The 14,510-nt window shown below is 37.1% G+C and overlaps 1 protein-coding gene across 1 annotated transcript in view; it reads left to right on the plus strand.

The window, feature by feature from the left end:
• The window catches only part of LOC306885823 (uncharacterized protein), a 56,837-nt gene extending 42,449 nt beyond the window's left edge, over window positions 1-14,388 (plus strand). The window contains exons 37-64 of the mRNA XM_079442606.1: window positions 48-101; window positions 302-406; window positions 1,100-1,144; window positions 1,785-1,862; window positions 2,248-2,283; window positions 2,373-2,426; window positions 3,073-3,117; window positions 3,254-3,289; window positions 5,092-5,205; window positions 5,325-5,378; window positions 5,593-5,646; window positions 5,772-5,825; window positions 5,902-5,955; window positions 6,060-6,113; window positions 6,743-6,796; window positions 6,896-6,949; window positions 7,374-7,418; window positions 7,561-7,614; window positions 7,713-7,766; window positions 7,859-7,912; window positions 8,752-8,823; window positions 8,996-9,031; window positions 9,110-9,154; window positions 9,239-9,418; window positions 9,506-9,572; window positions 9,655-9,837; window positions 9,942-10,019; window positions 10,309-14,388. Coding sequence (XP_079298732.1) covers window positions 48-101; window positions 302-406; window positions 1,100-1,144; window positions 1,785-1,862; window positions 2,248-2,283; window positions 2,373-2,426; window positions 3,073-3,117; window positions 3,254-3,289; window positions 5,092-5,205; window positions 5,325-5,378; window positions 5,593-5,646; window positions 5,772-5,825; window positions 5,902-5,955; window positions 6,060-6,113; window positions 6,743-6,796; window positions 6,896-6,949; window positions 7,374-7,418; window positions 7,561-7,614; window positions 7,713-7,766; window positions 7,859-7,912; window positions 8,752-8,823; window positions 8,996-9,031; window positions 9,110-9,154; window positions 9,239-9,418; window positions 9,506-9,572; window positions 9,655-9,837; window positions 9,942-10,019; window positions 10,309-10,502 — 2,007 coding nt within the window. The 3' untranslated portion in view covers window positions 10,503-14,388. The remainder of the gene's footprint in view (window positions 1-47; window positions 102-301; window positions 407-1,099; window positions 1,145-1,784; window positions 1,863-2,247; window positions 2,284-2,372; window positions 2,427-3,072; window positions 3,118-3,253; window positions 3,290-5,091; window positions 5,206-5,324; window positions 5,379-5,592; window positions 5,647-5,771; window positions 5,826-5,901; window positions 5,956-6,059; window positions 6,114-6,742; window positions 6,797-6,895; window positions 6,950-7,373; window positions 7,419-7,560; window positions 7,615-7,712; window positions 7,767-7,858; window positions 7,913-8,751; window positions 8,824-8,995; window positions 9,032-9,109; window positions 9,155-9,238; window positions 9,419-9,505; window positions 9,573-9,654; window positions 9,838-9,941; window positions 10,020-10,308) is intronic.
• The last annotated feature ends 122 nt before the right edge of the window (window positions 14,389-14,510 follow it).

The raw sequence follows: 14,510 nt of genomic DNA on the forward strand, positions 1-14,510 counted from the left end.
ATTTTTTTGGGGGGTCTTTGCAAGTGTAGACATTGTTTGTTTTTCAGGGTATTCCAGGTAGCATCGGCCCACCTGGTATTGCTGGGCAGAGAGGAGAGAAGGTATGAAAATGAACTAATGAAGTAAACTAAATGCAAAACTAAAATAAACTGGCAAGTCTAGCTTTCGGTGTGGACATTTAGTTGGATATGTTGTGTTATTTTACACCAAGCATCTATGAGTTACTCTAACTTAAGCTGATATAATTATGAACCATAATCATAATTCACCCTTCCTAAAATGGTTATTTATATCCCACCAGGGAGATGCTGGTAAAGATGGTCTCCCTGGACCCCTTGGTCCGACCGGTGAGCCTGGTTTAAGAGGAGAAATTGGTTTGCCAGGAAAAGGCAAAGAGGGACCAAAGGTAATGTATTCATCAGTTTGATAACATCAAATATATTGCTGAATAGTCTTACTTAGCAAAAATTTGTTACAAATGTTCCATGTGGATTCTCAAAACTACTAGACCATTAGGTGTAAAAGAAAAGAGCATGCAGTTTGTTTCATTCTTGTTTTACAGTTTCCTGCCATGAGCGTGCAAAATTGCATTTAATAAGCATTGTGTTTACGTCGAGTCCTGGAGAATCTGAAAGTTGTTTACGCTAACTTTTCCATTTATATTTGCTGATTGTGGTTAAAAACACTGAAATGTGGAGAATAAAACAACCGCACATTAAACTAATGAGTCAATTGGACCATGGCTGCAAGTGTGACTGGGGAACTGGCATTGTTTTATAGCAACAGATGCCTTATTTTTCCAGCTGTACACACACATACACGCACATCTACAACCTCTCCAACAGACATACAGGCACATTAACACACGTGATTAACAAAAAGCGATTTACTGAAATTTTTGTCTGTTGTATCATTAATACCAAATCAAACATTATTGTTGATTTTCATTGAGACATGACTTAAATTTTTATTCTGTTTGTCTCACAAAGCTAAACCCTTCATAAAAATAAACTGCATATGACTTTGTGAGAGGGAAAGGAAATAGAGTGAAAATAGAGAAAGTAGCATCACAGCAGTAATCTACTTTCTTTATTTACAGGGTGATTCTGGACCTCCGGGTCCACCCGGACCTCCCGGACTGAAGGTAATGAAACTTCTTGCACAAGTTTTTTCTTGTTAAAAGAAAGAATCAGACTTTATTTAGTCTTTCATCAGTATGAAAGGTCTTTTTAGGCATTTTTATCATAAGCAGGTGTGTGTTCCCCGGGGGCAAAAGCTGAATTACTGCATTTCATTTATGTGATGATCTTACTCAAATTTCAGAGAGCCAGAGAAATTTTCCTCAGGAGAAGTACCAGATATGCACACTCCTTTTCAAAAGTTTAAGTACAAGCAGTACAAAGATCTATAATGTTATAAAAGATTTCTATTTTAAATAAAAGTTGATCTTTTGAACATTCGTTTCATCAAAAAATTCTGAATCCAAAAAAAAGTGTCACGGTTTCCACTAAAATATGAAGCAGCATAATTGTTTTCAAAATTGATAATAATAAGAAATATTTCTTGAGGACCAAATCAGCATACTAGATTGATGACACTAAAGACTGGACTAATGGCATATTAAATTCAAATGAAAAACAGAAAAATATCCCAATTTTACTTTATTTTTGATCCATAAATTACAACCTTCCTGAGAGACATAAGAGACTTCTTTCATAAACATTCAAAAAATCTTACTGACCACAAACTTCCAATCATCCATCCATCTTTATTTTGTGTTTCAGGGTTTACCTGGTCCACAAGGAATGCAGGGGATGCCAGGAAACAGAGGACCACCGGGAGAGGGAACCACTGGACCCGATGTATGGAAACACACACACACACACACACACACACACACACACATAACTCATCCAGCCATTGCAAGATCCGACATGTTAGGGTTAGTAACTCAAGTGACTCCAGAATTACCTTTTTAATTTGCTGTGATTATGGAAAAGGGATTGAAACCAGCGCAACTGGTTAAACTAAAGCAAACAGATGGCATATGCACAGACAAACACGCATATTTACAAGCACATGCATATACTGTAAAAGCACACATACTGTAATGTGAAAGCCTATGTGACTTTTCCAATTACAGTATTTCAGACCCTCTTTAGTGTTTTTTTGCTTATGGATTTGAAGACAATTGCAGAGGAATATTTATTTATCTCACATCTGATTGATATTCTGTGTCTTTCTCAGGGGCGTCCTGGACCTGCAGGACCACCAGGACCAGCGGTAAACGATCTGTTCATATTTATATTACTTTCAAATGAGACAGACGCTCACAGAACACCCTAAAGTGACATGTCATGTTTGATATTCAGGGTTTGAGAGGACCTCCAGGAGTGAGCGGACAACAGGGACCCGCTGGACACAATGTAAGATTTATATGCTACACTTGTAGCGAAGGGATAAGAGAATCATAGACATGGGTACATCAGGTTGTTTTGTTTTTCATCAGTACTTTTAAATGTGTTTTTAAAACTCACACAAACAGCACACAAACAAAGACACACTGACAGCCTGTAATTAGCTACATGCTAATGCTAGTCAGGTTGTAGTTATAATTCAGGGAGATTTGATATTCTCATTCTAGAGAACATTTTATTTTATAAATTGAACTAGATTTGTCACCATAATTGGTCCATTTTACAGACTTTGATAATCTGCTAAAGTTACTGATGCTCACTAAAGCAAGTGTTACGATTAATATTGCATATTAATAGTTAGGGATTTGTTCTTGTACTACGGAACACTTTAGAAACATGCACAAAAAAAACACTTTAGAACTAATTTTATTTTACCTGTACAATGACAATGAGGAGCTTTACTTTTCAATCTCTAGTCATGATGCAGAACTAAACCGGTTTCACTGCACTGCTGTGGATCACAGTTAAGTCGTCTCGGGGATTCAGTGTCAGCTTGTGACTAACAAGGTTTGAATGTGTTTTCCTGTGGTGAGGATCAGCAGCAGCAGTTATGGCTTATGAATGTGTGTATGTGTGTGTGTGTATCTACCTGCAGGGTTTACCAGGAAGACCTGGAGAGAAGGGCTCCACTGGAGAACCAGTGAGTGATATCTGTTCGCCATTTAAATATCAAATCGGTTGACACTATTAATATTCACCTACTGCTGATGGATGTATAAACGCATAAATTATTTATGAATGGGTTTTTTAATGGATTTATTTCCCAACTTTTTTAGGGAAAATCTGCAGACATTTCTGATCTGAACCTGAAGGTAACAGCCATGCATCCATCCAGTCATCCTTTCCATCCATTCCATCCATCCATTAAACAATTCAAACCTCCATCCAACCCTCTATCCATCCAACCAACCAACCCTGCATCCATCCATCCATTCTTCCATCCATCCATCTAACAATCCAAACCTCCATCCATCCAACCATTCTTCCATCCAGCCATCTATCAATCCAACAGTTCAAACCTCCATCCAACCCTCTATCCATCCAACCGATCCTCCATCCATAAAACCATCCATTCTTCCATCCATCCACCAATTCAAACCTCCATCTAACCATCCATCCATATTTCCAACCAACCAACCCTCCATCCATCAAACCATCCCTTCTTCCATCCAACCATCCATTCAATCATACAATCCATCCATCTATTCTGACATCTAACTATTCATTCATTCATTCATTCATTCATTCATTCATTCATTCATTCATTCATTCATTCATTCATTCATTCATTCATTCATTCATTCATTCATTCATTCATTCATTCATTCATTCATTCATTCATCCAACCAACCAACCAACCATCCTTCCATCTATCCACTCACACAATCTTCCATTCATCCATCCATCCATCCATCAGTTTAAACCTCCATCTAACCATCCTTCCATACATCCAACTACCATCTACCCAACTATCCTTCCATCCATCCGTCCAGTCATCCATTCATTCATTAACCCAACCCTCAATTCATCCAGCCATCCAGCCATCTATCAATCCAACAATTCAAACCTCCATCCAACCCTCTATCCATCCAACCAACCCTCCATCCATCAAACCATCCATTCTTCCATCTAACCATCCATCCATCCAATCACACAGTCCATCCAACAATTCAAACCTCCATCTAACCATCTATTCATACATCCAACTAGCAAATGAGCCAGCTCTAAGAGACGATTTTTTGTAGCGAACGAGAAGAGCTGGAGCCTTCTGTTTTAGCCCAATTTAGCAATTGTGAATGGTTTGTGTGTTGGTAGGCAATTTTTAATTTAGTGTTTTCATAAAAGCCTTATTTTTATACATTTTTCTTTACAAAAAAAATAAAAAAAAAAAAACACACATGCAGCTAATCACAGGCCAGGTACACAGAGCTACAGAGAGAGGCGGGGGAGCCAGATTTAAATGCAAGCGCATTGGGGTAGGAAGACCCCTAGGTCCCCTCATTGTGTCTTCTCAAAAACAGGACAAATAATCTCAGAAAGGAGAAATCGCATCAGCCCATCCAAGCTGAGGCATCTGATATTTCTGAATGCCAACCTGCACTAAAGACTAAAGTGTCTTAATGTTAAGACTTTTGCCTTTAATTGTTTGTTTGCTGTGGTTCTGTGTTCAATTGTTCCATTAAAGTTTTATTAAAATGTTAACAGTCTCTGTATCGGTAATTTTTTTTTGTAACAAAACAAAATGCATAAAAATACTGAATAAACACTGAATAAAGAATTGCTTACCAACACACAAACTGTTCACAATTGGGCTAAAACGGAAGGCTCCGAGTGATAATAAATAAAGAGCCATTTGTGAGCCGAGCCGAATCTTTGAAAAGAGCTGAACTTCCCAGCACTACATCCAACCAACCAATCCACCATCCATCAAACCCTCCATTCTGACATCTAACCATCTATTCATCTATCCAACCATCCTTCCATCTATCCACTCACACAATCATCCATTCGTCCATCCCCATCCAACCATTCTACCATCTATCCACTCACACAATCACCCCCCCCCCCCCCCCCCCCTCCCAAGATTGTAACTTTGCCTTTCTCTGTTTCCCAGGACATTTGTTCAGATTGCCCCCCTGGACCAGCTGGTCAACCGGGAATGCTAGGACCTCCAGGTGAAATAGGTCATACTGGACCACCTGGGAAAAATGGACAGGATGGATATGCGGTGAGAGAGCATGATTCAGAAATCAAACTCACTTTCATCTTTAAACTTAATGGAATTGGAAATAAACTGAAGTTTATTAATGGAATAATGAACATTTAATCAACTGCTTGCTTTGGCAGGGTCCTCCTGGACCAACAGGCCCTGCAGGACCACCTGGTGCTGATGGAGCCAAGGTTAGAATGTTGACGAAAAATACACTTATAACAAACCAGTTCACTTTCAAAGAACCTTGTCTCATTGATCACAATAATACTGTAGGTTCACTAGCCATTTATGTGTCAAATGCATGTCATCCCATCCGACAACATTGCATCACTACATGACCTTTATACTCTCCGCTTGAAAAATTGTTGTATAATAGACATTTATATTTGGTTCCATTTGCAGGGGGTCAAAGGAGACAAAGGTCCTTCAGGAGCACCTGGAGATAAAGGTGAAAAGGTACTGTCAGCCTACCATTTTCATCATAAATAGGCTGAATATATATATAATACATATTAAATTTAACATACCACGATTATTTATTAGTATACCACACCTTTCTCTATTGATTTGTATTTTCTCAGGGCCCCCCAGGACCTCCTGGTTATCCAGGGGCCGCAGGAGCTATGGGTCAGCCTGTGAGTATTTTTAAAATGCTACTTATTCATACTGTATAGCTATACTGAAAAATCTTACATCTTGCTGTATCAATAGGGTAATGATGGAAACCCTGGATCTATCGGACCACCTGGAGCTCCTGGAGAAAAGGCAAGGCTAAAGTTTTTTGTTTGGTCATTTGAATGTGTATTAGTTGGATGGATTGCAAGACTGGAATCCAGCCATGTCATTAATAACTGAATGTGTTTTACCAGGGTAAAGAAGGACTTCAGGGAATTCAGGGACCACCTGGTCTTCCAGGTCTAATGGTGCGTAATTTCATATTTAAAAAAAAAATCTGTACATTTGTTTAGTACAAATATGGTTCAAAAGTTTGGGGTTGGTAAAATTTTAAAATGTTTTTTTTGTAAGAAGTTTCTTATGCTCACCAAGCATTTATTGCATTTATTTGATCAAAAACACAGTAAAACATAAATATTGAGAAATATTATTACAATTCAAAATTAGTGTTTATTTTTTGAATATCATTTAAAATATAATTTATTCTTGTGATGCAAATCTGAATTTTCAGCAGCCATGGCTCCAGTCTTTAGTTTCACATGATCCTTCAGAAATCATTCTAATATGCTGATTTAGTGCTTAAGAAACATTTTGTATTATTATCAATGTTAAAAATAGTTGTGCTGCTTAATAATTTTGTGGAATCCATGATTTTAATTCAGTATTGTTTGATGAATAAAACAACAGCAAAGTATTTCTTGTCACTTTTGATCAGTTTAGGGCATCGTTGCTAAATAAATGTATTTCATTTCTTTCCAAAGAAAATCTTACTGACACTAAACTTTTGGGTCATTGTAATTGAAGAATAAGTTTAATAACTCCATCATGCTATTTTGTTACCTACATACTGCCTGATACTTCATATTCTGTGCTGAAGGGCCTGATGGGTAAACCTGGAAAGGATGGAAGACCAGGAGAAACAGGGGACCCGGTATGAGTCTGATGTTCTGCATGCATGCCAGCATCCTAACAATACTTAGTTCTGTATGGGACAATGTAGAAACATGATAATTTTACTTTTCTTTTTCAGGGTAAACAGGGAGAGCCAGGACCAAAAGGAAGAGACGGGCTCAGAGGAATGCCTGTGAGTGACGTGATTACAGATGATTTTCTGTATAAAACTAGATTGCCAGGGCTGTTATACCTCACAAAAATGCACCATGATATTTTTATTAGTGACACTTTAGTTTACGGAAAATTAATCACTATTAACTAATTGCTGATTAGCATGCATATTACCAGTATATTGGCTGTTTATTAGCACTTATAAAGCATATATTAATGCCTTATTCTGACCATATTATAGAAGGTCCTTTAACCTTACCAAATACCCAAACATAACTAGTGCAACAACTACTTTACTTATTATCAAAAAGCAGCAAATTAGGAGTTTATTGAGGGTAAAACTCTTAGTTAATAAGGAATGTGTGTTTCCTAATCTAAAGTGTTGCCTTATTACCTGTACCTATAGACTGAAATGTTCACATCTTTGTTTCGTTTTTTTCCAGGGTTTCAAAGGTCACAGAGGGGAACCAGGACCACCAGGGTCAAAGGTTAGTCAATGGCAATTAAAAATGCATGCCCAGAGATACATCCAGTATTCAGAGATGGGGAACTACAGGACTAATACATGCTCCCTAAATCATGCAGAAACTTCATGGGGTCTGTTTAATAAATGCTGTCATGTCATATTAGGGTGAAGATGGGAAACAGGGTGTTCCTGGACGTGAGGGTCCACCTGGGAAAGACGTGAGTAAATGCAATCTGTGTTGTGCAGAGGTCACTGTAAATCTGACCGCTGTGAGCAGATGGTGTTGGGTTTTAATTGGTGTACTTGTTTCACCCAGGGTAACACCGGACCAACGGGGCCAGAGGGCATGAGAGGACCACGAGGAGAACCCGTGAGGAGGCTCTTGATGAACCAATTAAATCGCAAAACAAAACAGCACTCGTGTGATTATTCTGTTGGGTCACTGTGTTTTTGTATTTTTAGGGTCAGCCTGGAGAACCTGGACAAGCAGGCAAGCCTGGATCTCAGGGAAATCCTGTAAGTTTCATATGGTTTAATGGACTGAGATCTACATTTACATCCATTTTCATACCTCTTGCTTGTTTGTCTATTAATTCAAGGGTCCAGAGATCTCTAGGGGGGCACAGAAGGAACATTTTGGAGAAAAATGTAAACATGTCTATTAAAGAAATAAAAATAATAGTAATAATGCAAAACAAATCTGCAGAATTTAATTCTAATTTCTAAAAAATGTTCATAATGTAATGCTAAAAATAGAAACTAAATATTTTTTCTTTCCAGTTAATATTTTACACATTTATGCTATTTTTAATTAATCAGAAGTGGCAGTAAAGACATACACTTTAACTAATTTAAAATAAATGCTGTTCTTTCTAACTTTATATTCATCAAAGAATCCTGAAAAAAAGTACCACTATTTCCACAGATATATTAATCAGCTCAACTATTTTAACATTGATAATAATAAGAAATTTTCCTTGAGCACCAAAGCAGCATATTTTAATGGTGTGTTGAAAACTGGAGTAAATGGCTGATGAAAATTCAGCTTTGCCACAATAGGAATCAATTACATCTTACAATATATTAAAATAGAAAAGTTATTTATAAATTGTAATAATATTTCACAATATTCCTGTTTGAATGTAGTGCATTGTAGTTCAAATAAATGCAGCCTTTAAAAAAAAAAAAAAATTTGTACTAATTTTTACACTCACAAAGTTATATGTCTACATATCAGCCTGAACTTTAAACCTATTATTAATAATAATAATAATAATAATGATAAACAATAATTCTACCACCTAGGTAATAAAGTTGATTAATGTAAATGATCACTTTGTTTTATCATGTTTCAGGGTCAGCCAGGACACAAAGGTGAAACAGGGAGTCCAGGATTACCCGGCTTCCCAGGTCCAAAAGGGCCATCGGTGAGTGGAGATGTTGCTTTGGGACTCTCAGTTTAATTAGTAAAGTTAAGCTTTTATACTTGTACAAACAAGCCTTGTAAATCTATAGAAGCTGAAAGCACTCAGTCCCAAGTGGATATGAAGGGTTTTTGCTATCTGCCTGTCTATATTTACACTTGTGTTTTTCCCTCAGGGTCTGACTGGTCCAGTTGGCCCAGAGGGCAAACAAGTGAGTAATGATTCATTAATATTATAGCAACACCTTTTCATAATTTTTCCAGCTAATCATGTATTTTTTTTATTTTAGGGCATGTCAGGAAAACCAGGAGACAGAGGACATAAAGGAGAAAAGGTATCTGTCCATCCATCAATCCATCCATCCACATATGCGCCTCTCAAATCAAATCAGAACTTACTGTGTTGCTCGTTCTTGTAGGGTGATAATGGAATAAAAGGAGACAAAGGACCTGTTGGTGATCCGGGCATTCCGGGAAACCCTGGGCCTCCCGGCAGGAAGGGTCACACAGGAATGATGGGCATGTCGGGACCCCCAGGAGAAGTGGGTCCCCCTGGATCCCCTGGTTCTCCAGGACAGGCAGGTCTCCCAGGTCTCAGAGTGAGTCTTCTTTAGTATTTTTAATGGAACGTGTGTGACACTAATGATATTATAAAGAGCATGACGTCATTTCGATGTTTTTTTAAGGGTGAGTCGCCATCACTGGAACAAATGCGGCGGCTCATTCAGGAGGAACTCTCCAAACAGTTGGATGGTGAGATTCATTTGGCAAAGATTTTTTTTTATATATTTTACTGTCTTTTTACATTTCCCAAGATTTCCATTGATTTTCACAGCTAAGTTAGCTTACCTCATGGCTTCAATGCAACCTGCACATATCAAGAGCTCAGTTGGCCGCACCGGTCCACCTGGTCCGGCAGGTAAAGATGGACCTCCTGGCCGACAAGGTCCACCTGGAGAGCCTGGAATACCTGGACAAAATGGAGCAGAAGGACTCAGAGGTCCAGTTGGTCCTAAAGGTACTGCAAAGCTAATTTCAGATTGTTAATTTACTTGATGTTTGATGTTAAACCTTTAAAAAAAATAAAAAAATCCCCACACACCTTTCTCTTTTTTTTTTCAGGTGAACGAGGTGCAAGAGGTGAAAAGGGAGAGGACGGTGTTGGACAGAGAGGAGAGCCTGGTCCAATAGGTCCCATGGGTAAGAGCATTTTTGCATTGACTCAGTTTTAATGAGATTCATCCAAATACATAATCTGTTAAGAAAAAGACCAACACCAACGTAAAATTTTAAAAATGACCTTTAATGCTAATATTTTAAAATAATTTTTACAAGAGAATATTTTCTGTACAGATGTTTTTGCATTACAGTATTGAGGATTTTGGTAAAATGAATTACCTATTTATAAGACCATTCTACTCCTTACTATTTTTGGGTAAATTGTGATTGTTGGAATGATGAACAGCAGCTGAGACAGTATTTGCCACAGGTCCTGCAGGTATGCCAGGATATGGAAAAGACGGTCTTCCTGGATCCGCAGGTGCTCAGGGAGAGCCTGGTAATCCTGGTCCTCACGGTCAGCCCGGACCTCCTGGACCGCTGGGGCAGTGTGACCCCTCACAATGTGCCTACTATGCCAGTCTGGCATCAAGACCTCACACCAAAAACGTCAAGGGGACTTAATACACCCTCACTGTCCTGGGCTAACAACTATTTATGAACTTGGACATTTAGTAAGCCAAGAACATGTTCTGTAACATCAGGAGAACTACAGAGTCTGAGGGGTGAGTGAATGTGTGTGTTTATACGTGTGTTTGTCATAGGCTTTTCACCACAGCTAATGTGTTCTTGAACCCTGAGTTAAGGCCACTTTTAATCCTGGGTTAAGCAACGTTTCACACTTTAAGTTTTGAAAAGGTGTTGGCATGTAGCATTAGCACTTTCAGCTCCGGGTTATGAAGTCTAGCTCGAGCAGGATTGACAGAATAGTGGTGCTGAAGGTGTAAAACGTCAAAACAATGCTTTATGGGGATTTGTTTAGCAAGATATTAATCATAAAATAAATGCAATAAATACAAGAACCCTACAGTCAGAAAAAAATATAAATCTTTTTTTTCCCTATGAAAAATCATGGAAAATGTGTGCATATATATATTAGTACGCACATTATATAAACTTTTTTTTTTTTTGCCAAACTTTATGGAAACATGGAAATGTTATGGAAGTTTCTACAGTGAATATATATTTTCATTATAAACTTTAAATAAACTTTGAGTCATTAAATTTTGAAATTTTGAAATTTTCTCAATGAATCAGTTCAACTGGTTCACCAATCATTTGTAAAGTTATTCAAAATCAAGTTTGTTAAATTTCAGTAAAAATCCTTATGAATTAATCACAAATAGCTTGAAAAATAGTCACTGTAATTAACTGCTCAAAAAAATTGGGTTTTGAAATTTTTAGGTACAGTGTCTGAAAGATAGTAAAACATGCTAAATAGAGACAAAAAATGTTTAATAATAAAATAATGTTGAGTACTGTACTTGCCCAATGTATTTAACCTTCCAAAGGTTTAAAAAATGTAGAATATGAAACCTCTACAAACCCATTACCCAGGATTGATTTCTAACGCTCTATAGTGTGAATCTTACTAACCCGGGGTTAAAAATGGCCCTTGGTGAACAGTTTTAAGTATGAAAAGCCCTCTAGTGTCCTGCCGGTCAGAGTCGGTTAGGATTTTATTGTTATTTTTTTATTAGAGGAGTGGTGGGTTTAAGCTCAACATCAAGGTCATTTACTTCAAGTCAAGACTTTCCAGGCTTTCTGTATAACAGGATGAGAATTCCTGTTACGAAAGAAAGACATTTACTTCCCCGACTGTGATCTCATAATGACACAATTGTGCCGTCCACACTCGAGTTCTGCTGACAGCGTTTACTGAGGTCATTGATCAGTAATCACGAGTCGATCTATTGTTAGTGATGTCTGTAGCAGGTCAGGAGGTCTGGGGAATTCTCTACTTGATTTTTATTGATGTTCGTTCCGTTGCTCTGGGAAAAACACAGCGGGACACTTTTTCTCTCATCAATAGGAAATCTCAATAAGGATCATTAGAGGTCCTGGAGGTGATGGAGAAATGCATTTCTGCTCTTTTTAGTCTACGTTTTGTAAGATATCTCTTTTGTATCCATGCATTTGGTAAACAACTTGCTGTTTTTTTTATTTTGGATCATTAAACTTTTTTTTTGTGATGCCTGAAAGGCAGCTGCACAATTCAGTGCCTGTTTGATAGTTTAACATGGCTGGTTTGTCACAAAGGTTGTCACTGCATAAATACACGACTGACGCCTCTTATAATGCATTTGTAATAGTTTTGTGTAGCACCTCTCTTCAAAAGCCATTGCGTTGGTTATTATGGGAGTTTCAGAACACAAAGTCCTAGTTAAAGCAGTACTATCTTTTGTGTCACTAAAGCGCTCAGATGGATCGATCCTGCAGATTGCTCCCTTGTGAGCCAATTAAAGCCATTGAAAGAGGAGAGACTGCTTCAAAACGAACTCTCCTCAGCCCACAAACAGGGATGCAATTCATCTTCAACTGACGGGCATCAGTGAGGTCAAGAATAGACTTATACCAGAACGTTGTAGTTGTTTTTGAGATCACTTGACCGAAATTGTAATATCCAAAATAATCAAGATTGACTTTTCAGTCTTGTAGTTGTTTAAACTAAATGTTAGTTTATTTTCTCCTTTAAGATCATAATATCCTTAAAATGAATTTTCAGTATTACATGATTAGTTAATTTTTTGACCTCTTCTTTGTAGAGCATGTAGAACTTTTTTTTTTTTTTTTACACTAACCTGACAGATAGGTGTCTCTGTGAAAGACGGTGTGGTCTGTTTTTTTAGTTAGTTTGTTTTTTTCTCCCAGACAATCAGAAAGTCCCCATTATTTTGCATGTTCTGTCTTTGCAGGGTGAGGTTTTTAAAGAGAGACCATGTGTTGACTTTAGTAAAATGGCTGAAATAACATGCAGCATCATTAGTGGATAAGAATGATTTGAATATGTTGATTATAACATCTGGTTTTGCATTCAAATATAATTACAGTATAGACTTGTTGTTTACGTTCTAATTCAGTGTCCACGATAAAGCTCTTTGTAATGAGTATTATATACACACTTTATCATTTTTTTTGTCCACCTTTGCCCTGCCTTCAAGAATCACATTCAAAACATGATGTTTTGGTGATGTATTTTGAAAAGCTGAGCTTATTACTGATGCAAATTTATGTAAATTAATGGTGCTTTAGCCAAAGAAATACTCGCTATCAGCATTGCTATCACGTTCTTCACTTTATTCAAATATAGTTGCTTTTTGACTTTGTATCCTCCTGTTAGTTTGGCTTCTTCAAGCCAATAATGACTGTATTTGTTTTTCCATATCAATTTGCATTAAATTATTCTAACGAACTACAGGTGCAGGTGATGTAAAATAGTATAATTTATGCATGGTGTAATCCACTTGTTTATACTGATTCTCTGGTGCTACAGTTTTACAGTTCTTAATTAGGTTGATATATGTGTATGTGTGGGGAGAGCGCGTGTGTTAATAAAGACTGGATCAAGTCCATTTACTACAATTGGTTTCTTATTGTGAGAGAAAAAATCTGTTAAGTTTATACCATATACAGTGATCTTAATTAATGAATTTACAAGTTTGCATGTTTTATTCCTGAAAAACAGTCTAAAGACACATACCATGAATGATCAAATGTATTAACTAATATAAAAGGACTTCCATGAACACTGTAAAATAAAAAGAAAACAAGTTCTTGTTTTCCTGCATGTAATTGTGATTATTAACTGACACACAAATAAGGTTTCCAAAGACATATAATACATGCTTAAATGACGCGATAAGTGGTAAAATTTGTTTTCCAAAAGAAAATTTAAGGAAATTGAAGAATTAGAGTAAATGTCATTGAATGAATAATGTGTTATGTAATCTATAAAAAAGTAACAATCTGATTATGTTTCTTAAAATGTAATCTAATTACAAGCACTTTATTTTTGGAATCTGATTATGTAATCCAGATTGCATGTAATGTAATGTTACACATAATCCAGCCTCCTAAAAAACATCAGCATTTGCCTTCATTGCATTTCCTGCAACTAATAGTATAATATGGGTATTGTATCTGCAGGTATGTTGACAAACCTCTTATTAAAGCTTGTCATGATAAATAAACCGTTGCACGCTGGTAGCATGGTGGTGAAAAGCTTTTATTTCAAGCTGTTGTTGGATCACACTGTCAATGTGTTAGCGTAGCTTAACGTCTGGCACCATGTCTAAAAATCGGTCTTTACAATCACATTTCATGAAAAAAATATTTTAAATCACTTGCAGAATTGCAATTCTATGGCATGTAGTGGTTTGTGTAACCAGTTTGTGGCAAAGAGCTGAAACATCAATTTCCAATTAATTTATCTGCGATTTCCTGTAAACCATCTGAAAGAACAAACACATTTTCTTCTAGTTTATGTACAACAATAAACCATGTGAACTGGATCCACTATCAGGGGCTGCATCCGTATGTCTCTATACATCCGTCACGTTTGTTTCTCTCGCCGTCTGCTCGCTATCTGAAGTCTCTTCAAGTTTGTCTGAGATGGACCTGATGATCACTGTG

The sequence above is a fragment of the Barbus barbus genome (assembly GCF_936440315.1).
Source record: "Barbus barbus genome assembly, chromosome: 19".
Lineage (NCBI taxonomy): Eukaryota > Metazoa > Chordata > Actinopteri > Cypriniformes > Cyprinidae > Barbus > Barbus barbus.